Source organism: Neodiprion pinetum, chromosome 6, assembly GCF_021155775.2.
Source record: "Neodiprion pinetum isolate iyNeoPine1 chromosome 6, iyNeoPine1.2, whole genome shotgun sequence".
NCBI classification, from domain to species: Eukaryota; Metazoa; Arthropoda; class Insecta; order Hymenoptera; family Diprionidae; genus Neodiprion; species Neodiprion pinetum.
Genome location: NC_060237.1, coordinates 8,355,885 through 8,379,832, shown reverse-complemented (window position 1 = coordinate 8,379,832; position 23,948 = coordinate 8,355,885). Strand labels below are relative to the sequence as shown.

At 38.5% G+C, this 23,948-nt stretch overlaps 1 protein-coding gene across 3 annotated transcripts in view; it reads left to right on the top strand.

The window, feature by feature from the left end:
* The first annotated feature begins 365 nt into the window (after nucleotides 1-365).
* Nucleotides 366-23,948, top strand: part of LOC124221597 (uncharacterized) — a 33,748-nt gene continuing 10,165 nt past the window's right edge. The window contains exons 1-5 of one of the 3 annotated variants that reach the window (XM_069137184.1): nucleotides 366-570; nucleotides 677-814; nucleotides 910-964; nucleotides 13,089-13,285; nucleotides 23,684-23,754. In XM_069137184.1, coding sequence (XP_068993285.1) covers nucleotides 922-964; nucleotides 13,089-13,285; nucleotides 23,684-23,754 — 311 coding nt within the window. In that variant the 5' untranslated portion in view covers nucleotides 366-570; nucleotides 677-814; nucleotides 910-921. The remainder of the gene's footprint in view (nucleotides 571-676; nucleotides 815-909; nucleotides 965-13,088; nucleotides 13,286-23,683; nucleotides 23,755-23,948) is intronic. The other 2 variants (XR_011177465.1, XM_046631778.2) reach the window with 2 other exon arrangements.

The following is a 23,948-nucleotide window of genomic DNA, read 5'->3' as shown; positions in this document are numbered from 1 at the left end:
GGTTCGTCAACTTCGATTCCACGTTGTTCATAATCAGTCACGTATGACAAATACTTGCAAGTCTCTTTATATGCCTTCTGGAAATGAATACATTAATTATTATACGTAATACATTAGTTATTCCGAGAAACAGTGATGTACAGTTGATCCGCTCTCATTCAACAATTGACCGGTGTAAATCATACATCATACATCATACATCATACATCATACATCATACATCATACATAGTATTAAAGTTCGAAACCAAAGTTTGGATGTTCAGAAAGTGACGTCAGCCAAAATTTTTTTTTTCTTGACGTCATTGATCTATAGTAATCGTCGACGACGAAAATCAGCCAACCGAATTCCTCAGTCTCGAAACAACCGCGCAGTAGAGCGGACGTATGAAAATCGCGCTCCGCAAATTTCGAGTACCGGGTTCTCAACCTCCTGGATCCTGCACTCCGGGTCCGCTTTCTGGTGCAACTCGACTTCCAGGACAAGCGCTCCGTAGTTTCTGCGCTCCAAATCTGCTACCTGGTGGAACTCGACTTTCAGGTCAAGCGCTCCATATTTTCTGCGCTCCAGGTACGCTACCTTATGAAACTTGACTTCCAGGACAAGCGCTCCGTAGTTCTAGCTGTCCAGGTCCTTGACCTAGTGACTTTTGACCTTCACGATTAATTTTCCGTAGTTCTGGCTGTCCAGGTCCTTTACCTGGCGACTTTTGACCCAGCGCTGCGTAGTTTCTGCGTTCCAGGTCCACTTCCTGGTGAAACTCAACTTCCAGGACCAGCGCTCCGTGGTTCTGGCTGTCCAGGTCCTTGACCTGGTGAGTTTTGACCTTTCGGACTAATTTTCAAGTTTACAAGTTTGATTATTGAAAACGTCATGTTTCGTACTACCAACCCAATATGCATGCTTCAGATAACATTTTAAATGGGAAAAAAACCGAACGACCAGGATCAACAAATTGCAATTGGTGAGTGGTTGGCATTGTATACACAGGAATACATGACAATAACGTCGTTGAATTAGAGCTAAAATTGCTGTGCGTATTGTTTCAAATCTGTCAGCACTTAGCTGATTGTTTTGTGGCATTTTTTGACAAATTTTATGTGTAAACGTGAGTTGTAGCATTATACAGAAAAAATCACGTGGACAAAGACAGTGTTCATTCTGTATACTTTGAGGCAAATAACAGAATTTTTTGTCGAGTCATCGTGTCCCAGTCTCCTCTACAACTATGTAATTTGGTAAAACACTGACGACGAGTAAGCGAGCGCACGAGCACAAAAACCGCTTACACCGCTTAAATCCGACCCCGAGCGAGCTTTAGCGAGCGAGTGGTTTATAACTAATATCAATTAATAGAGAATTCATCGTCGCACGTGAATTATTTAGTTAAAGCTATTGTAACAGTTCATCCGTTCTAAACTCCCCTGAAACGCCACAAGTGGCGCCATATTTATTTTTAAAGTCTCCATTTAATCGAAAATTTTACGTGTAAATATAAACGATACAAATTCACCCATAGATATGAAAAAAACTCTCAAAGGACACGGAAACTTTAAGAAAACTATGAATTTATTTACGGTTCCGAGCTGCAGTTTTGGATAGCATAAATCGGTGAACTGGCAATGAAATTACATCGATAAATTTAATCCCTGCTTTACCGATCGTTACAAGGATCAGTGAAACAGAACAATGTATAGATCACATTCATCGTGTGACCAATTAGATGTGTTGCAGTACATTTTTCTTTTAAACAAATTTAAATAAATTATAAATAAGTTTTTCCTATTTCTTTGAACACTTTTTACTTACGAAGAATCAACATTTCTTTGACGCAAAGAAATTCTTGGGCAGTTTCGTATTCAAATAACTCGTTTTCTTCCGGGTGTAACGTATTAAACACACATGTTTAAAGATATTTCTAAACCTCAACTCTCCTTCAAACAGTCGCAACACAAATACGTCAACCGCCACGGAAACCGCTCGAATAAATCTCGGGAATTAACGAGGCCCCCTGGGTCGCTGGCTAAGTTCCCCGGAGATTTGAGATAGCGCAGAATCGTCTATATACCCGTGGCCAAAAGCGCGCGGAATTCGAATTGCGGTTTGCTTTAACTCGGGTATTACGAAACGCGAAATGCCAGTTATATTCCGTTAATCGAAATTTGGAAATGTAACGTTCTCGTTTAGTCATGCTGCTAATAGATTTTCGACTAATACGCAATATTTTTCCTGATTATTTTCACGAATCGATTATATGCCGCGCAGTTCAAATTCGATTTCAGTTAAACAAGTTGTAATATAAGTGTCGCGAAGAATTTAACTAATCGAATATAAAAGGTAACACCGGGTCTTTGTGAATTTGAAATTTTTTCAACCACATCATGCGATTCCGGCTTGTAAGAGAGATGAATTGCGGTACTCGACGAGGTGCGTAATTCGTTTTACCCAACCCATCGCCGGTCCTAATGAATATTTATTTACCGAGAAGAAGGAAGTGACTACGGCAGAATTAGGTGTAAAACGCAAGCATTTGTAACGTAGAACCGAATTACCGATCATGATTCAATTGTGGATAATTTTCCTTCACTAACGCTGCAGAAACACGTGTTGGAAATTATCACGCTAAATAAACCGAGAAAATTGTTTTTCTATCTTTTTATTATCTCAAGAGTTTTTGATTCCTGGTGTAAAAAATTCAGCACTCGTTTCCCTTCGGAAAAATTCCGTGTTCACTTTAGCGGGAAAAGTTTATTGGTAAATTAATTTGCGGATCTCTGAGCTGCCGAAATGTTTCACTCACGCCTAGGATTCTCCAACACCCGGTATTTGTTTCGTTAAATCAGCTTCCGGACCACTTGTGAAATCCCTCAGGCAACGGCCGGCTCTGTCTATTCATGACTCACGATTGACACGACAGCGAAATGTCGAAAATGGATGATGAATAGCAGCAGCTATAACGCCTTTCGCTGAAACAGACAGCAGAGTTTGCAATGTTGATTGAAATTATTGAATAATTAACCATCTCGGTTTACAAACATCAGCCCGAATTCCATTTCGTCGCGAAACTTGATGCGTCGGATTTTGAATAATGGCCACGGATTATGGATTGGAATAATTATCATACGTAATTTATAACAGTTCCGAGAATTCATTTTTATTTTTTACTTTCAGGAGAAATTGTGTTACTTCGAGCCAATTTAAATACTCAGAATACTTCGTTAATCCCGATGTACAAAAAAATAACACGTCTGTTCGAGGTTTGAGACCAGGTTATAAACATTTGCGAATTTTGAATACTTTGTTGTGTTTCAATTATTTACGAATAAATAAAGTTATTCATTCGGTAGTTCAAACGAAGAAAGAGCATGTGTCGAAAAAAATAATAAAACTGCTTCCAAAAAGTTAGGTAACGATTACGTAAAAAAAACATTTCAATAAGCAAAATAATTATTGACCTTTGAGTTACTCGGTGAATTTTTTTATTCTACATATTAATGTAATGTAATTAAAATAAATTCAAAACAAATCTGAAACACCACCAATAACCTAATCTCACCATCACGTGTAATAAACATTAGGCATTTGATCTTGAGAATTTGGCATTAGTTTATCAGGATGACGGACCGATCAGTGTCTCCTACTGACAATTATTTTATTTAACATTTGCCAATACGTATCAAGTTTCGCGGATTACCTGTCAAGCGTCTATAAAAACTAGTTAAATAACCTATTTCGCACGTATGCAAGCTGCTTAAATAGATTATATATATATATCTGAACTCGATTCGCATGGATGCTTGTATTTGTTATTATTTTATCCGCGCTTACGCAACATTTGCACACTTCTACGGTCTACAAGCGGCGACCGTAATATTACTCGAGCATGAATTTCGTGTTTACGGGCTGCCTGGAAAAGTTTTTACCTCGTGTACAATACATATGTAAATATATATACGTATACATTTCGTCAGTTTTTTCTACGGTAAACTCGAAAAGCACTTCAAAACTCGCATTTCCGTTTTTTAGAAGCTTTCGTTCGATTTAGGTTCGTTCTAAAAAAAATCCTAGAGATTTTTCTAAAAAAGCAACATGAAGGTAAATTTTTCTTCCTTAAAACGCCGCTTGAAACGTTTGATTATCTTTATTTTTGAGTCCGCTATCTAACTTTTAATGCGGCAAGAAATTTCGACTTGTGTACCCAAACTTTTGGCCGATAGTGTTGTATGTATACATATATATATATGATATACGAGTATATTCTATGTAGGTATGTATACTTATTTTATCCGACAGTAAAATCAGCAGCACATTGTAACATCTCGCGTGATAATTATAACAACGCACAAACCACATCCGGCTATTATGCGGTCTTAATTCGGACGTAACACACCGGGAGGATAATATTCCTCCTTCCAGGTTTCACTCCTTGCGTCACTGATCGTTTCGAGCGATACATTCTTGCTCGTGTGGATCGGCAGTTTTGCCGTTAATCGCGATTTGATGGAAAAAGCAACAACGAAACGACGGGAATCTGTTGGGGAGATTTTTGGAAACAGAAATTAATTCGGCCCTTTGCTTTTGCCTCGGAAAAATCAAAGACTGTAAATTCACCACGCTTTGGTTTACGACGTGCGGTGTTTTCGGCTCACTCGTCGTTCAGTATCGAATTCATTTTCAAATTTTATTTAAAGTGTCTGTTAATTTTTTAATTTCATATTTCTGGATCATGGTTTTCGTATAATATCTGAAGTTTAGAGTAGGATTTATTTGAATTTGTCAAGCTTAGAAATCTAAGAAAAGCGGATAAATCTCGTTAATCCTTCACACAAATTATATGCAAATTGTCTTGCGAAAAACAATTTTTCATGTAAAGTTTTCCGTAATTTTGACATTAATTTTCTTTCAAAATTAATCATCAACGAATCGCTGATTAATCTTTGATGCGATTGTTAAACTGAGCCGAATTTCTGAATGCCTGAATTCATTCGTTCCCAAAGTTGAAGTATCAAACTCACGATTCATAAAAATGAAATTTTTAACAAAAATAAATCGCAATCTAAATCTGAGTTTTCCCCATTTATCAATCATAACTTTGTTCCTAACGTACAAATATGTATAATACTTTCTACCCTGGATTTATTTAACCGTTCCATGATTTATTTCAGCGATAATGTGCGTACCCAGCAAAGTTGGAATTTTTTCTTTTTTTTTTCCGGTCAATATGTAATTCCTGACTTGTTTCGTCCCAACGTTTGGCCGTAATTTACTCGGACATGTCCAATTCCGGACGAAAAATTTTTCGGTGTGATTTTCGCCCCTCGGATCCAACAGATTCGCAACAGCCGCGGAATTTGTTTCGCGCGAGAAGACGAGCAGGTGATTAGCGGGAAGATTTGACATTCGGTGAAACGAGGCTATCAAGTTTCCCATTTGCCGCACTTCCCCCTTAACCCCATCGCTACAGCCCTTAACAGGAGAATCCGACCGTTGATCCCAAACACCTTATAGTTACTTCCGGCATTCAATTAGAAGAAAGCTGAGCTCTGCTCGACAGCAATTTAATCCCAGAAACTCTACGCCAAGTTCGCCGGGCTTGAGGCGTCACCTTATAACTCTCGAGCTCCTTGGTTCTCCTACGTAACACTTGAGCCGTAAGCTTAAGGTCCCTCTGGCATTCGCAACTTCCTTCATTATCGTTTCATCATACCGATGTATTGTTATACATTATACGTACGGACTGTTCGACTTAAATTAGTAACAATTCAACTTACGAAACTGTGTTTCATTTATCAGCTACCGAATAACTCGAACTAATTATCGGCTATTCTTTTTATTCCTCCGCGTGATATTCGTGCCTCGAAGAAACAATTGAGAAAATCTGCAGGAGAAGAAAGTTTACGAAAGTGTTATCAAATCTGAAACTGCAATGTGACTGGGAACAATCTGACAAAAATCTCTGGTGAGTTTTTCATCATTAACTATAAAACTTATCGATACGTTGTTTCTTAGCAGCTGTTTCAAGAGTAAAAAATCCTGTAACTGCACGTATACGTAATTTTAGTTCGTAAAAATTTAAACGACCTTCGAACCTGATCAATCAAGTAAGACAATAATTGATCCAAATATTGATCTGATGAAATTTTTTGATTACTACTGAAATAAAAAATTCTCCTCCTCCTTTTTTTCGCACGTCGATGTACCGCGATGTAAAATGAAATATGATGCTCGGAGAGACGGATCGACACACGTAACCTTTACTTCCAACAACTTGTGTGTCACCGATTTCGATCGGCGAATGCCTCTGGTTAGGGTTTACTTGGCGAGGTACCAGGAGTCTAGAAACATAGTTAACGAAGTTTCTAGGCGGTGCATTATGCGGCTTGCACACATGCGCGCCACATGGACGCATATTTTTCGGTTATAATGCGACGATCGCATGATTGTTCGGGGGCTGAAGCTTCGCGTTGGCACCGAAACCTGCAGAAATGGTCGCTCTTGTCCCGTGGAGTGCAGCCAACCCCATTTCCGAGGGGGTTTAACCGACGAGTATTTGATCCGTTCAAATCAAGTTTAGTTTGCACAACAGCTGGCGCGGATAGATACATATAATATATGCATATATACGGGGAATTCCATTCGAACCAAACCAACGTCTAACCCTCACCATTTTTCATTTAGTTAAAAAAATTCTCTGCAATTGTCACAACTCTGAAACAGTAGCCTGAATTTTTTTAGATTTCTCATTCAACTGGTTAATTGTTTACAAATATTAAGAGTGATTTTGAAACGGACCTTTTTTAAAATTCTCAAGAACTGTATTTTCTTTTCCAAACATTGCAAGACCGCGCCCATGATGAGCCCGAATTTTTTTCCCATTGTTTTTCACCACTTTCAAATATTATTATTTTATTTTATTTATTTTCTTGCCAGCCCTGACGCCTGTAAGATTAAACAGAAGAATATTGCCACTTTTAATTTACCTCTGTCTCGTCTTCGTTGTACAGGAATTTTATGCTTCAGCATGTCTTCGGTACTTTATTCACTCTACCATGTTTTTGTGTAATACGTTCCGTTCCAATTTATATTCCCTGTCGAGCAGCACTTTTCATGCCTGTTTCTTTACGGCATGGGGCAAATATAGCTTAAAAGAGATGATTTGTCGACGGTCGGGTTTTTCTCAGGGGAATTCCTTAAAGCCACTGGAGGTATTCTTTTAGATCATCATTTATCATTAAACGGAAGGATTGAGCTTTGAATTTTGCTGCAAATGGGAAGAAATTGTTGTTTTTTTTTTTTTTTTTTGTTAAATGAAATTTAAGAGGAAATTGCGTGAATTTCGCAAGAGCGAAAAGAAAAAAAAAAAAGAAAACAGGGAAAGAGAAACAACTTTGATCCAGATCAGAAAGAGTTTAACAAGGTCCAAAAGAAATTCAAAACTCCTGTAAGGATACAAACGCATTGTTTATTTCGCAGAGAATTACAGAAGGTCTAGATCGTTTAAATTACCGGAACAAATGATCAAGGTGTGACAAAATTAATAATTCTAGAAATAAGCGTACAAATTTCCACCATAAAAATGTGTAAATAAAAAAAGAAAAAACAAGATCCGTCCAGGAGCGATGTTTCTCACGTGTAGAAACCAGACTTGAATCAAAGAGGTTGAAAAATGGAGAAAATAACGTGAAAAAAAGTACATAAAAAAAAAAGAAGCTATTATTGCAAAACTGCAGCGAAGCGATAACATGGCGGAAAGTTCACTGCTGCTTGAGTTGGGTCGTAATGCATTATACAAATGGCACGCGCGCTGCAAGCCACGTGCGCCATCATTCGAGCCTCCCTCTGCACGTGAAAATAAAAAAGCAGCATTTACTTTTTGCACGGGGAGTGAAGGGGAGGATGAAAGGGGAGAGTTTTTCTAAGCAAAATTTATTCGCTCCAGCTCCCTGCATCCCCTGCAAGTCGATAAACGAAACAGATATATTCAGACAAAGGAGGCCCCGCTCTTCTTTTATTGGGACACCCGGTTTGTGGCCGGCACGTGGCGGCCGCGGCTCCGGATTATATTCCCATGGCGGACACGTGGTCGGCTGCTAGTCGCCTTTGTTATTTACTCGGGGCCCCGAAGACCGGCCGACACCCTTCACCCCCTTCGCGGGGAGACGCCCCTCTTAATTTCGTACGCCCCTGGCGTATCCGAGTCGCCCGGTTTATTGGGTCACGCTGATCGAGCGATCGAACCGTCGATCAATGATGTTCCCCAATCGGAGAGCGATCATTTCGTGCCTGCTGCAAGTACGGGGAAAGGGGTTCGAAATTAATTACGGAAAATTTCATTATCTCCGACGACTCGAATCGTCCGGTAGAACGTATCCGTATTAAAGAGTATTAAATTATTTTTCCTTTTTTAACTTGAATGAGAATCTTGCGTTTTGTGGGAATATCGTTCGCTAAGAAGGAAATAACGTGGAATAAGCAAAAAAGTAGAATAAAAATGTGTTAATATACAGCAGGGAGAAGGAAATCGATTCGCTGAAAAATACTCGGCAAATAAACCACGTTTTTATATATTTTCTTATTATTCATCCCGCAAAATGAACTCGTTTAGTGTATTGATTCTGTAATACCAAAGATTAATTTTTACTGAACATCGGATTAGTGGTTAATATATTTTCGGAGATAAAATTCGTCGACACTTGAGTTAAGCAACCTTACACTATACATTTTTCAGGAGTTTTTTTCCGTCAATTTGTTATTTACAGTTATATACAATTTTGTGTTTAACTATTACAATGATTAATTTTATCAATGAACTGAAGCGAATTTCCACGATCGGTGTTACTCATAGGTCTTGATTATTCTGAAAAATGGGAGTCTGCTAGAGAGAAACGAGCGTTTACAATGAGAGAAATTTTTAGTTCCGGTTACCGCTCGGTCCTTAATTAATTTCGTTTTTTACCGCAATCAAAAAAATTTAGTTCTAGGTAGAAAATGAAAATTAGTTTTCTAGCTGTTACCGGAAAGTCTAGTATCCGTTACTATTCTTTTTCATTACGATCACTGTTGCTATATTTTCTTGAAACTGTTGCGAAAATTTAATGCTTGTGCAACAATAAATCGATGTTAAAGCCTTATTTAATTAAAAAAGTAGAGCAAACCGAAAAAACTGATCTTGCATTGCAATTACCAAAAAAGGATCGACAATAGCGCGAAATGATTACGCGCACCTCGTTTTTCGTATTTCCAACAATATTTAAACAGTTTTTTTATCGATACATGTTTTACTCAATTTTTCTAGTTACTGTAACAAATGAAATTTTTCTCAATCTAGAGAACACCATGTTTTCACTAAGTAAGTATAATCCGCTAGCTTGTTTGCAAGAGAAGCCTACATGCATATATTCTGCTCTTAAGAACGGAAAGAAAAAAAGGTAGGAAGCACCAACGGAAGCGTCGCTTTATGCACGGTATATTATAACCACAATTTATCGCAACGAATTTAACGCGTAAGCATGATGGGTTGATGGGCTCAAGCGTGGAGCTTTACATTGTAATTTTAATCGAGCAAAAATGCCGGTATATTATCGCTGTTACGTTGAACCAAGTCCACGTGTGTTTCTGTATATTATAAATCGCGCATTTTAACAGAGAATAATTTCCCGATTCTTCCTAGTTCGTTGCTCGTTAAAAAAACGTTCCGAATTCCTCGTTTCAACGCAATAATTTGTCTTTCAAACTTCGGACGAGACCTGAATACAGCCGTTGATCCTTCGCGCGAAGTGCAGGACGCAATTTTGAGGACATGTCGTTGAAAAGGAAAATTGCGCGAAGCGGACAAAAGGGTGAAATTCAATGGGAACTTCCAGCTGCGATGCTTACATGGCTCACCCTGGCTGAGTAATTGTCAATCAATTTCCATTATTCCCGAAAAATGTTCGCAACTTTCCGCATAATAATGCTGGAAACTTGGTTCTGTCTTCGCGTTCTGTTTTTCATCCGTGGAAAGTACACCGCGGGGTTTTCCCAACGGAGTCGACGCGACGGGGGCTCGATACATTTTTATTCAACAACGTTTACAGAAATCGCAGCTGGCCGCACAGCCGCAGGGGATCAACGCCCGATATTCGTATAAATCCTACGTTATTGTGCCTGCCTCGACACCGCGGCTCGAGCTGGCATTTGTCCACTCATATTTCCAATTTGCGATCAAACGTAGATTACTTAGACTGCGGCGTGTATGCCACTATTTCATCCGACCCCCAATGATAACGCTTCGGGGAGTTACGAATAATTAGTGGAAATCGAACCGCGGCACCCTGAAATATCTAGGGTTTTTTTCTTCTCCAAGCTGTATAACCGCGTAGAATGCTCTGGTCAAAAGTCTCTGGAGAGAAATGAAAATTAGGGTAGTTTTTTGTATTACAAACTAGATTTTTGTATTTTAGAATCAGATATACACGAGTTTCAGAAAAAAATTTCGTTTCGTTTTAAAATGTGACACGAAATTTTGTATACTTTCCGATGTTTCAGTGATTATCACGTATTTAACGAAGATTTTGAAAATTTTCACGAAACGTCAACCAGCTCCTAAGTTAGTTTTCCTTAGCATACGTGTACAAATTAAAGATTTTTACCGTTCTGAATAAATAAACTGTTCTAAAAATATTTTACGAGAAAGAGAGGTTTCATTAATTCAAGTATAAACGTGCTTTCACCCTGAAACACAGGTTAAATAATAACCCGAGGACTTTTTGTTTTTTTTTTTTTTTGTCGAATCAAAAATTTCTCTCGCTATAATCGACAGCCAATATTTGTTTGTTAATTGACAATATTAAAACACATCGAGAGAATCTATCCCAGAATCGCAAACAAAACGAAGAATCATTAATCCGTCTTCGAAGTAAATTAGTTTACGAAATTGCGAAGTACTCGGCACGGTAAGAGAAGCCCGATCGAATCGCTCGTCGGAGTATCGAGGCGTAAAGAGAAGCTTAAAAAAACTTATGAAAAGGCAATTCGAGGATCGTGAAACTATCCCTTATACAGGGGTTGTTGTTACCCGTGTAGTAGGTAGAGTAGAGCGAGTGTTTTATTGCCCAGCCCCGACGGTTGCAGAGGCCGCTTCGACGCTACCGGAAGCACTTGGAAGAGCCGTTAAAAATTATAACAAGCACTTGGGCCCCTGCGAAACTCAGGTGAAAAAGCGGCACGCGTATGTCGGAGGCACAGCTGACGAGAGACCCTCGAACCATGGATGGGCAGCTGCGCCGGGTGCCTCGGGCCAGGAAGCCACAGCTGCCTCATCAGACAAATTCTGAATGGTTACTTCTAACCCAGACGAGGAATCCGTTCCGCTGCAGGACCCCTTAACGAAGCCCTCGAACCGATCGTCCGCCTCTTCGAGGCCTCACTCCTTTTCCGAAATTGCTCCCGATGGCGCCTTTTCGTTTTGCTTCGAGCCTTCGAGAGCTTCTCGTTTACTCGTATCCCGCACGACCCACTTTTTATCCTTGTAGTTATTGTGACAGGATTTCAATTCTGTCGCGACAACTGACGGGAGGATTCGTCAAACCATTTTTAGCTGGTTTCGGATCGACTGATCCATTTGTAGCCATATCCATTGATCGTTATTCCATGAAAACGAAAACTCCGTTACAGTATTCATTAAGGTACAAAAGTTTTCGATCGTTGTAAAATATTCAACAGAACATGTTTCCATATTTTCCCAGAGATGACGCTTTCACTTTTATGATCGTGGTTTTGATATCGTAGCAATTTTCGTTAACCTTGACAAATTACAACGTCCAATTTGAACACACAATTTTCATGGTAACGGTCGCTGCATAAAAATTGCAGTAATTGTTCTTCGAAAATTTATAACCTTGTGACGCGGGAAATTTTTTGCGTTTCGCCTTTAGTTTTGGAAATAGTGGCTTAACGATACAATGATTTCCAAATATGTGTCTCAGGATAAATTCGAGCTCAGTCAGGAAAATAATATCTTCGCTTCAAAAAATTTGATAAGATTCTTGGGATTGGACTACACATCATACGTAAGAGTAAAGTACGTGAACGTTTGTCGCGTTGATCCAGTCATTTTTTGCGGAAAAAATAAATCTGTTATCAGATGATTATTTCTACGGTGTGGCAACCCTCCTAATTCATTTTACCAGACTTCGAAACTTTTTTTTTAGAAATTTCTGTAATTGCTATCAAGTCAGTCTGTAGTGGCAGTCAGAAATGTTTGTAGTGGCTATAATTTGATGATTGGCTCCGAACAATTTTACATCGTTCCTATTTTTTCACTTACATGATGTACGAATTAACGAAACACCTGTATTATCAAAGAGGTGAACGAATATAGATAACCATCGAATAAATAAAAATATTGAGAATACATTCTGTAAAAAATGACTCGAACATTTCGAAACAGAGTTGCAGATACAATTTTGCAGAGATTCTAAAAAAATGATAAGCTCAGATTCAAAATATATGGATTTTTAAAAAATCTTAAACCATTATAATGGATTTACTATTAAAAATTTTTGAAGTCTGACCTTCGATTCGTTATCAGTAACTCAAAAAACCTCCGCCTCCCAATTTCTACCAAAAGCCGAAATTTCTTAGATTTTTTCTTCCTCTTCATTTGACTCGCCATTTTGGATTCGTAAATGTCACCTCAGATTCGTGATCAGCCCCCTATCAAATCTCGAAATGTCAAGGTTGATAAAAATCCAAACGTTATTAGTCTTTTTCAAAATCATCAAAATTCGGTAACTCGTTCTCGAGATGTCGTCGGACAAAAAAATTGAACGCACACACGCATACATACATAATATAAATCTTGAAACGTCGAGATCCAGTGAAAATGAAAAGTTGAGTCGAGTGATTTCCATAAAATAACCCTTTCTTCTCTGAAAACAGAGAAACCATGAGTTAAAAATGCAGGATATATCTCGAATTATATCGTGAGAATAATTCGTCTCGAAAAGAAGAAGACGAGAGTTCGAGGCGACCTTGACCCGAGATTCGAGGCTTCTAAACAATCCCACGAAAAGTCCGGCCAGGATAACGATGATCTTTGTTTGTAGATGGAAACTTCGGGAGCACACTGTACTTAACGGGGCTTAGCGAAAGCTGGGAACCCCCGCACGTGTGTTACGCCAAGAGAGAGCATGTGTGTGACATGGCAGATGGCGGCGAGGAAGGGCGCAGCTGCCGATCCCATGGGGTGAGGAAATCGGCTCCCGTTGTGGGAGACGGCGTCGAGCGCGTGTCGGTATACATGGTGAGTACCTACACACCGTAGACACTGCACACCCGAACACCATGGAACCGAAAACCGAACCCGAGCTATACTCTATTATGGTCAACGGGTATGGGGATACTAGTTTTCATCGCTAGTCGTTCGGAGGGAGCCATTGTTATACCCTGCACGATGAGGGTGCGTGGCTCGTGCCGCCCTATGCCGATCATCCGAGTAATAACACCTCCGCCTTTTGACCGACGCTGCAGAAGCGAATTTTCACTACGTCATTAGAAATACCATGCTTGCAAGGGCGTGGATTTTATTCGTCGGACAGCGTCGATGGACATTCGAAGAAATTTGAGGAGGCTGGTTGGACCAAAATTGATATTTTTTTATTCATTTTATTACGAGATGATCGTGGTTTGAGGATTTATCGAATTATCACACGGAAAATGATGGATGGTGGATTTTACATCTGTTGCGGTGAATATGTCGACGGTGTGTCTGAAGAAGAGAATTTTTTTATTTTCTTGGTCTTTTTGAAAACAGGTTCATAAGTTTTATTTAGGTATAAAAATTCGCCTGTGAAAATTTGAGCTATTAGTATTAACGTTAAAATGTTGCGCCTCCCACTTTTTTAGTTTCCATAAGAATAACACGGGAAAAATGGTTTTTGCTCCTTCTGATTTTTATAACTAGCTAACGATGCGTCGTACGGAAAGTTCAGACATATTTTTTTAGGGAATTGAATGCTCTACAAAAAGAGTCTCGTATCATTTTATGATAAATTTACTCTTTCAAAAGTTATTTAAGGTTCTTATATTGTAATTTATATTATGTTAATTTTACATTATTATACAAGTGACTTTATTTATATTCATATTCTTTTACCTGAAATAACTTTTGAAAGAGTAAATTTATCGTAAAATGACACCAGACCTTTAGGGAAACTGGGAGAAACCTATTCGAGATGGTTGCCTGTCGAATTCCATATTCGTATAAAGTTCTATAATACTTTTCAATACAATTTTCGTCATTTTCTCGGCAACTCTGTAACTTTCGGCGATTTTAAAGTTTCAAAAGTCTGCAAACCGTGAAAAAGTAAAAAGGCATAATTTTTCCCCTTTGTACTTACGCAAAAAATACGAGGATACGTTCAAAAACGTTGAAATTGAAGACACGTGATATCTTTATACCAGTTCAACATTGAATATCAAACCGATCCGAGGAATGAACCATAAATTTATCATCGACAAGTCCATGAGTGTAGATTTGAGAATTGGATAAATAATTTACTTCAGAAATAAATTTCGTTAAATTTGTCAAAACATATAAAACAAATTCTTTAAATTGCAATTTACACATTATTCATCTTCACAGTTCTTCATATGCAACACCGAATTTATTAACTATGGAAAACGAATATAGTGCTCTGTATTCAAGCAATAATATGCCGCCTTTGAACAGACTTGTTAACAGTTGACTTAAACACGAGTTGGCTTCCTAACTTTTCGTGTTAACATACCTGCGGCATGTGTACGAAGGTTATAAGCATGAGTTGCTTGCGTGGTGATGTAGATCTAAAATATTTTCCTCAAACAGGTAACAAACTTTTTAACATGAGGAAGAAACAATGATATTGAAATAAAATTATCAAGTACGATAAGCGACTCTCTCTCAAATCAAAACAAAAAAAAAAAAAAATTAGAACTCGTTATTTTCAGATTTTTCATAATTTTGCGTATCATGAACTTTTGTATTTTCGCAACGAATCGGCACACACTGTAAGCTCGTTTTGCAAGCAGCGGTATGCACTAATTATGAGAGAAATTTTTAGTTTCGGTTACCGCTCAGTCCTTAACTATTTTCATTTTTTACGACAATCGAAAAATCTAGTTTCCGGTACAAAATGAAAATTAGTTTTGTAGCTGTTACCGGAAAGTCTAGTATCCGTTACTATTCTTTCTCATTACGATCACCGTTACTATATTTTCTTGCAACTTTTGCGAAAATTTAATGCTTGCGCAAAAGTAAATTGAGGTTAAAGCCTTGTTTAACTAAAAAAGTAGAGTAAGCCGAACAAACTGCTTTTGCGTTGCAATTAGCAAAAAAGAATCGACAATAGCGCAAAATGGTTACGCGTACCTCGTTTTTCGTAATTCCAACAATATTCAAACAATTTTTTCAACGACACCTGTTTTACTGAATTTTTCTAGTTACTGTAACAAATGGAATTTTTCTCAGTGTGAGATGCGGTTCACGCTAGTGCTCAATTTTCGCACAAGTTGCGGCGTTAAACATGAATCCGAGCAAACGAGGGTCCGGGATGCGACTTTGAAGCATTCTCTCTAATTAAGAGACCATTCAACACCTCAATACCTCATTAACTATTCCAGTACGCAATTTGCGTGAATTTTGCCCCAAGAATATACCTTAGCATTCCCAGAAAGATTACCCCTGGAAGTGACAGCTAGCAAAATGTGCCCAGCGATTCGGTATAATCTTTGACCCTTGAGCTCGATCGCATTCAACGCACGGTACCCAATTCGGACTCGAAGAGGATCAAGGTTCCCGAAAAGATATTTCTTTCGAGTGCTTCTTGAGAGCTTCTCATTTCGAAAAAAATATCTCGTTTTTGATAAATTTCCGATGATTTCGAAAGTTGGAGTGAAAAATCCACAGGCCAGAGTCTTGGCGAGTGGCGAAAGATAAGCGTTGTTCCCTTATACGCTTGATGCGAAATCGCATCAGCTGGATGATGCATATCGCCCAAGTGGCATGTCAGGCACGGTTGTTCCCAGTAGTTACATGGCCCATGAATAGCTCGAGGTAAGGTTACTGAATAATGTATAATAAGTATGCGCGTACCTGAATGCATCAGCTCGAATTCTGAAAAATTCAAGGCAGACGACGCGGTGCGTTATAAAGGTTCGGAAATAACGCGCCCTTGCAAAATTGCCAGTAATTCCTGTTTTATACATGTAAATATATTTGCCCTTAGCCCGGTCAAGGTTGAAATTTCGAATTAGAAAAGATCCGAAAGCACCAAATTCTGAATTTTTTGTTACCGACACTTGAAGTAAAGAAAACAAACTTTGAGGAAACATTAAAGTTTCGAATGGTCCGAAATCCGACGTTCAAAGTCTCTCAGTGGCAAAATCCCGAAGAGACGAAATGCCAAAAGAGCGTAATTCCCACAAGTCACAGTTCTGAAAGTGCGAAAATGAGAAAATTAAAAAACCTGAATCATGAAAATTCTGAATGATCCAGGGTTTTCAGTGCTGTCAATTTCTGGCTTGGAGAAATTTCACCACTTTGAAATTTCTTTATTTTGGATTTTCGATATTTTTACGTTCGGAATCGCGGTCATTCTGATTTTTCACACCCACTCATTGAGTAAACTACTCTGTGTGAATATATTTTAAGAACCGGAATTTATCAAAACTTAGATTTTCGGAATCTTGCATTGCCAAATTTTGAATCGTCGAGTTTCTAACCATTCGAAACTTTATTGTTTCGTCAAAGTTTGATTTCTTTACTTCAAGTTTCGCAACGAAATAATACGGAATTAGGCGCTTTCGAGATTTTTCAAACTCGGAACTCCAACCCCGCCACCCTTGGCCCTTATATATTAGCAACTAAATTGGGTAACCCGGCAAGTTTACCAATTTACCAGCATTGACAATTGTAATAAATTTATTCACAGTGGATTATCATCTCTGAATAATAAGAAAAAATACTCCGTACTTTGTGCTCTGAGTCGGAAACTCCGGCGATGATAATCTACAACTATGGTCGTGCTTTTCCCGCATCACGGTCTTTATAAATATGGGGTGCGCATACAACCCCGTGCACACTCGCTCGGTCACACATGTTCCCTCTAATTTCAACTCCGCGAAAGAATTACCATTACAAAAGTATTTGCCGAGGGTGAATATTGCTTAGCGCGTGGTGTCTTTGTTGCGAAGCAATGCGATTGCATCTCCACCCCTTGCGAAAAAGTAGCGAATTGTTGCTTCGCGAGACTAGAGAGACGAGGGAAAAAAATCCCCATCAGCAGGAATGCTGAAGTGAAATAAGTGTCTCGATTTGTCCGAGGAGAAAGTCTGAAATATCAGGAAATAAAATCGATGCACAGTTTATATACGATTTTTACTACGTTTTCATGACATTGCGAAACTAAAATTGACGACGATCAATGTCAAATCAGTTATATCAAAACTATTAGAAAATCGTTGAATCTTTTTTTTTTTTATTACATCTGCGAAGCTGCTGTTCCTCTTTTCAGTAATTAAAAATTACTTTCTTTCTTCTCCTTTGCAATTGTAAATATAACGAACATGTCTCGCTACTCCATCATTCACCGGACCACGCAACATCGTTATTGAAAGAAAATTCTCGAATACGTTGATGATCCATAAAGTATATAAAAAATACCTGCGTGCATGGTTAACGGCATTAAACAAGTTGTAATTCCGGTTACAAAGAAATTCTCCGCTATCAACACGCGAAGCATTTATTATCGTTCGCATTAATTTTCCCCCTCGCGAATTAATCTCGAAAAACCGATAAATACTCGTATTTTCTGCCCACATGGTTAGCCGCTCCTGCAGGTGTAATCGATTTCTCGAAGATCCAGCGAAGAGTAAAACGATCGATACCTGCTCGGTAGTAAAACGCGAAAGCAGATGTAATAGGATGTCTTTGTGAAACGACATCCGAAGGTTGTTAAAGGACCTCATTCCCTGCAGCCCCCCCCTCTGTATAAAGTAATCGATAACTCAGAACCTCCGCATCTGTCGCACTCTCAGCCCTTATCTTTTTCCCTCGTTCTCGCCTGTGACACACGGCGCCGTCTGTAATATTTGTGCAGTCAACAAAACGTTCCTGCCATTCCCTTCTGATGCCAATAACACCATCGACGCAGTTGCCCGTTGATCGATATATACATCATATATACGTTGTACACTTGTGAGATAAATTTTATTTGTTATACGTTACTACAAAATTCTTGCAAAATGGGTAACGTTATAGCGTAATCGTTTAAATATCATTGCGATTCGAAGCAAACGTGATACGAAGAACTGTTTGGTGTAATCGTAGTTGTCAATACTAAGATTTCTGGTCATTGTAACATTCAATCTTTTTATTTAATTTACTAGATTTTGTCAGGTAAATGAAACGTTGAAATCAATTTTTTGTTCTACCAATATCAATTTATCGTAGCAGCTAGAAGAAAATATAGTACGATTAATCACAATCAAGCAGGATAGTAAAACGTACTTGATTTTCCAATTACAGCCACAAAGCTCGTATTCATACTGTCCGAAAAAGTGTACGTATCGATTTTCGTAAAAATTCAAAATAGTCAAGGATTGAAATTTCTCTCGATCTAATACCACGCGATAAAATCCGTTGAGGCGATATTCGATTCATTGATTTAATTTATCTTGACATTTTTTTGATTGTAAGTGAATCCCGCTATATTTTAATTCTTTAATGTTACGTCGGCCTTAATTCGCGAATATACCGAAATTCTTTTCCAAGCGCGAATTGAGACAATTGAGAACGCCTTGGGATATGCAAACCGCACTGCACTGATGCAAGTGGTACAGCAGTCGCACAGGAACTCGGATATCTGAATTTTATAAGCTCGAATATATATAATAGAATAACAAGTAGAATTCTCGAAACCCCCGGAATAAAATATTCGATTGCTGATATTAATTATGAGAACCTTTCGCCAACATTTTGTGAACTTTTGAAAGCTAATTATTTACAAGTTTATTGTCGAAGAATCTGTTCAATTTTCATCCGAATACATGTATTATGCAGTATTTCAAAAGTTTCACAGCTTCGAAACAAAGTTTGAGAATTCTTGTACATTCATACTCTGACTTCGTAATACTGATTGCACTTTGGATAACTTTTTTGAGAATCTTATTACCACCTTTTTATAAATAAGTGAGCCAATTGCCTCATCTGCAAAATGTTTACTTCTTGAGTTGACACAGCTTTTGGTACAAAGATAATTAAATTTTCATTTGAACCGACAAAATCACACGGGCAAACGTATTTCGAATAGGTGTTAGAATTTTTTGACGTGATCTCAAATTTAAATTCGAAATTGTAAAACTTGCAATAGTGGATAGAAAGCGTAAGTGATGATAGTGAGTTACCGAATTCTGTGGACTTATTTCTTATCTTCCGTTCTGGGGTTTCAATGTCGCAACTTGGACATTGGCATCAAATTTAAAAACATAATTGCAAGAGAAGACCTCTAAAATCCTGACAAAATACTTTTAACTTGACTAAATTCCAAAATTTCAGTTCTTACACTTTTGACACACGATGACGGAACGCTGAAGAAAAACTCGCGACAACTTCAAGCGTTAAAATTATAAGTAATAATGTAAGTCCAGTGAACCTGAGTAATTTTCTATCGATCTTGAATTAAATTTGTAGAATGCGCGTAGATGTCACGTTTACCTTCCCAAGTTATTGGGAAAATTCTAAGTTCCAACATTCCTGAACACCGAAAGACCAAGGGACCAACAAAACGCGGTGTCGTTTCGCCTGACCGAATAACGTCAATGCAATTGGACGTCGATCGGGGAAGTTCAGCGAAAAAGAATGAGGTGATACCGAGCCCATAGCCGAGGGACTCGAATTGTCATTACTTGGTCAGGCAAGATAACAAGGCACTTAAAGTCTTCCGAGTGAACGGACTTAATTGCCTCATATTAAATCGACACCTTCGTACGCGGCTCGAGAAGCACGCTGCGGCACTTTTGACAACACAGGGATGGAAATGGAGGGAGGGACTCCCTGCAAACAGCACCGAGGGGACGATATTAACGACGATAATGATAATAACGACGATAATAGGGCGACGCCTAACCCCCTCCCCTTCTCAGCTTCTATTTTAATTAACCACGCCAGTGCAAGATGGCCGGCAGGATAGCCCGACCTTGTTAACCCCGCAGACCGTCGCCTAGCTCTCTTGCATAACGACGACTTCTATCGCTCTATTCATACGCCGTGCCGTTCAGATGCAAATTGCGTTAAAATCGGGGCTCATCTTCGGGGAGAAGAACAAACACGCTGCCAGCCTTTGGAGAAGTAAAACGACAGCCTGGATCCACTCCTGACGCCGATACGATCACTTCGGTACCCCAGAAAAAGCTTCACGGTATTCGTGTAGGGGTACGGTTTTGGCTTTAACCATTCGCACTTTCGTCAATCCCGTCGAAATTGTGCGCAAAATCGAGATGAAAACCAAGATGACGCACCTCGAAATCGGTATTCGGCAATTACAGCTTGGCAAAGTTTCTACTTCTACCATCAGAAAAAACACTTTAAAGCTCATTTCACGCCGTTCTGGTATACATAGGTATAAAAGTTATTCAATATCGAATCGCTATCCGATGAACAGTGGCTTATGATGTGTGGGACCCACGTTCTTTCACGTAGGGGTTCAGCTGCCGTTACGATGAGATGAAATTGAGAATGAATTGACCTAAGTGAGTCGGGGAACGGAAATAATCTTGATTCTATTCCCCAGGCTCCATCTCAATCCGAAGCGCAGAAGTTGTAATAATATGTAATAAAAGTATATTACTATTATTACAGTGTGGAACTTTTGACGATCTTCTAACCAATGTACACACGTGACAGACTTTTACCGTCCGATGTTTGGCGGATGATAATAATTATCTTTATCGTAATCTTAATTCCCGGTGTAATTTTTGTCGTTTATTACCGATACGAATAGCTGGTATAATCAGGGAAAAGCATAGACGACCGTTAAAGCACTTGGCCCTCAGGTAGGTAAACAGTCGAAATGCCAAACAATTCTGCACAAAGACGTAAATTTGTGACGGATTGGCGCTTGGTCTCTGCTAAGTAAATATTTACTTACCAGAGAGTTTCGGTGTTTACGGGATTCTAGAGATTTCACCTCTGACTTTGAGGCCCCGCTCGAAGCTATTAAGACCGCTTTTGATCGGACCCAGAAATTTCCTTGCGAGCTATGTTAATGCTATTTACTTAAACATTAATCTCGGGCAATTATTTATGCCAAAAATTATTCCAGATCAGGTATGACGTCGGTTGCAAGAAACTGTGAGAAACAGCTGATAAAAATTGGGAGAAAGAAGACCAATGTTTTAGTTTCGTTACATGCAGATTTCATTTTGAGAATTCGTCGCTTTTTCTTCACTTCATTTACCACTCTTTTACAGAAAAGCGAAAAAAAAAGATCGTGTTTACTATTAATTAATAATAATTTTCCAAATGATTCAAATTTTTCTTAATCAAATTGTGAATACTTGCAAAATTTATCAACGGCATTGAAAAGAATATTTGATATGACGTTGAAACTTACCAAGAATTCAAGAAGTTTTCGGAAAACTTCGAAGCTCATTAGGAAAGCACCAAAGTTAGCAAAGAATTTTTCTGAATATCTTCAAACTTTTTTTCGCAAGCATCGTAAGTTCATTCCAAGTCCTCCAAATTCTTTTCCTCCGACCATTGACCTTAAAAATTTTTTAAAGTATGTTTCTTCACCCTTAGCCATCATTTATCACGGTTTTAAGAATTCAATTCGTGGTAGAAGACGAGAATTAACTTCTGAATGTTAACAGCGACTGAAACTTCATAAGAGTTGGACTTGGCGAATATTACTTGTCGGTTACACTACGAATTTAGAAACGTCAGGGTCTCGCCTTGGCATCACTAGGAAAGCTCCTCGGTCCATTAGCGTGAAGGCTTAGCTGACACCATTGGTACAAATTTCCCGTAATTGACCCAAACTTCTGAGAATATTCAACTTTGATTAGCGGCTTGCAATAGGATCTAGTTGGGAGCATATCAAGTAACTTTGAGTGTCAAAACTGTCTCCGAATCTTCCACGCTCCGAAGATCAATTTTCAAGTACTTCAACCAAACTCTAGGACAATAAATCTTGTCAACTTCGACGAAATGTATTTTTCTTTGATCCTTCAAACTGTCCATTCCACTTATGTTTGTTTTTCGTATCTTGAAATTTCCACGATTTTTATGCCTACAGTATAATACAATATTATACTTCCAAAATTTGTGGCGAACAAAACTTTATTTTCATCGTTGGTAATGATCATTTCGTTCCCACTTCTCGTTAAAAATGGAATTCAGTATGATTTAAAGCTAACCATCGTGCGTAATTCAGATAGCATACCAAACTCATTAGGGAGCGTTAGAATATTACGTAAATTTGTTTAAGGGTGGGGGTTTGACCCTCGTAACAAACCGTAACATTTGAGTCAACCCTCTTTCCCCGTATCGCCCATTACGTAACATTATAATCACTACATTATTATTATTTCAGAATTTATCATCTGTATTTCATTAATATCCAATCCTCTTACTCTGTGCAGTATTTTAATACTTGCAAGATTACTTTAGTTGATATGAAATACAGAAAAAAGACTAAATTATTTAACACAAGTATCTTTTATTAGAAAGTAGAAGAGAAGAAAAAAAAAAACAAAGAAAAAAATGGCGTGATTACAATTAATTATTTATACCTACATGAATTATCGTTATAATCCTTGTTTATTGATTACTGCAGCTTTTCCTCTTGTCATTATTTCCCGTCGTCGAAAAGCTGTGCTTGCATTCCCGCCGTATAACGTCGGCAGTATTACAGCCGCGATTTGCCTTGTCTAAAGTAATATGAACATTCCGTAGTAATTCCGTTTATTTTACTCTGCGGAGCGCGTGTAGCTCTTGAGCACTGGGTGAAAATTTAAAGGATTTGTCGGCAACTTTAATGACCCGCCTGTAACTCGAGTTGTCTGCAATGCGGCTGTATAAAGAACTAAGCTCGGAGCTTTTCCTTGGGAATAAATTGCGAAGGGGGCATCAGTTTCATGCTTCTTCGGATCATCTCTGTATTACACGCGAATAAAATTCAAAGAGAATTTTTCTACCATAAAATCGGTTTACGCATGTCTGCACAATATTATCGAAGCGTAACAAACATTCGATAATTAAATATAGGTTTGATTGCTTAATTGATTTGAGGAAAAATCTATACTGGGTCTTTCGAGAGCAGATTTCCGCTAGCTAAAACAATTCGCCAAGTTATTACACGTAACTTAATCACTCGACCGGAATTCGATAAGTCTTGCTTGAGAAATCAACTTCACGGAAATTAAATTTTTCATTAACAGAAAAACAATCTGTCAACATGTAAAGTGGAAAATAACTCCCGCTAAGCATGGAAACGACGAATTTATACCTACCGAGTGATTATTATCATCTATATAATTAAAGAGAAGCTCAGTTCTCTGGATTTTATTGTTCACTGCGACGAAATGCCTTTCCTTATTCCGTCCCGCTTTTCCCTGCCGTTTAATAAATCGCTGGAATTTGTTTACGCCTTGAATGTTTCAGCCGAATTTCCAGATCTTTAGTTTCCGTCTCGTCCTGACGGCTGCAGCCGCTACCTCAGATCCTTTACGAGGGTAAGTGAAACGTGTTTCTCGTCTCTGAAGAATTTTAATATCGAGCCAGTTTCATCGCCGTTATACAACCGTTTCGAGAGCCAGACCGATATCGTTATCCTTCGCAATACAAACGGCAACGATAGCAGTCTAATTGTAAAACATTGGAATGCAGTTTCCTTTGACAAGGAAAGACAATTTCTACATATAGGGTG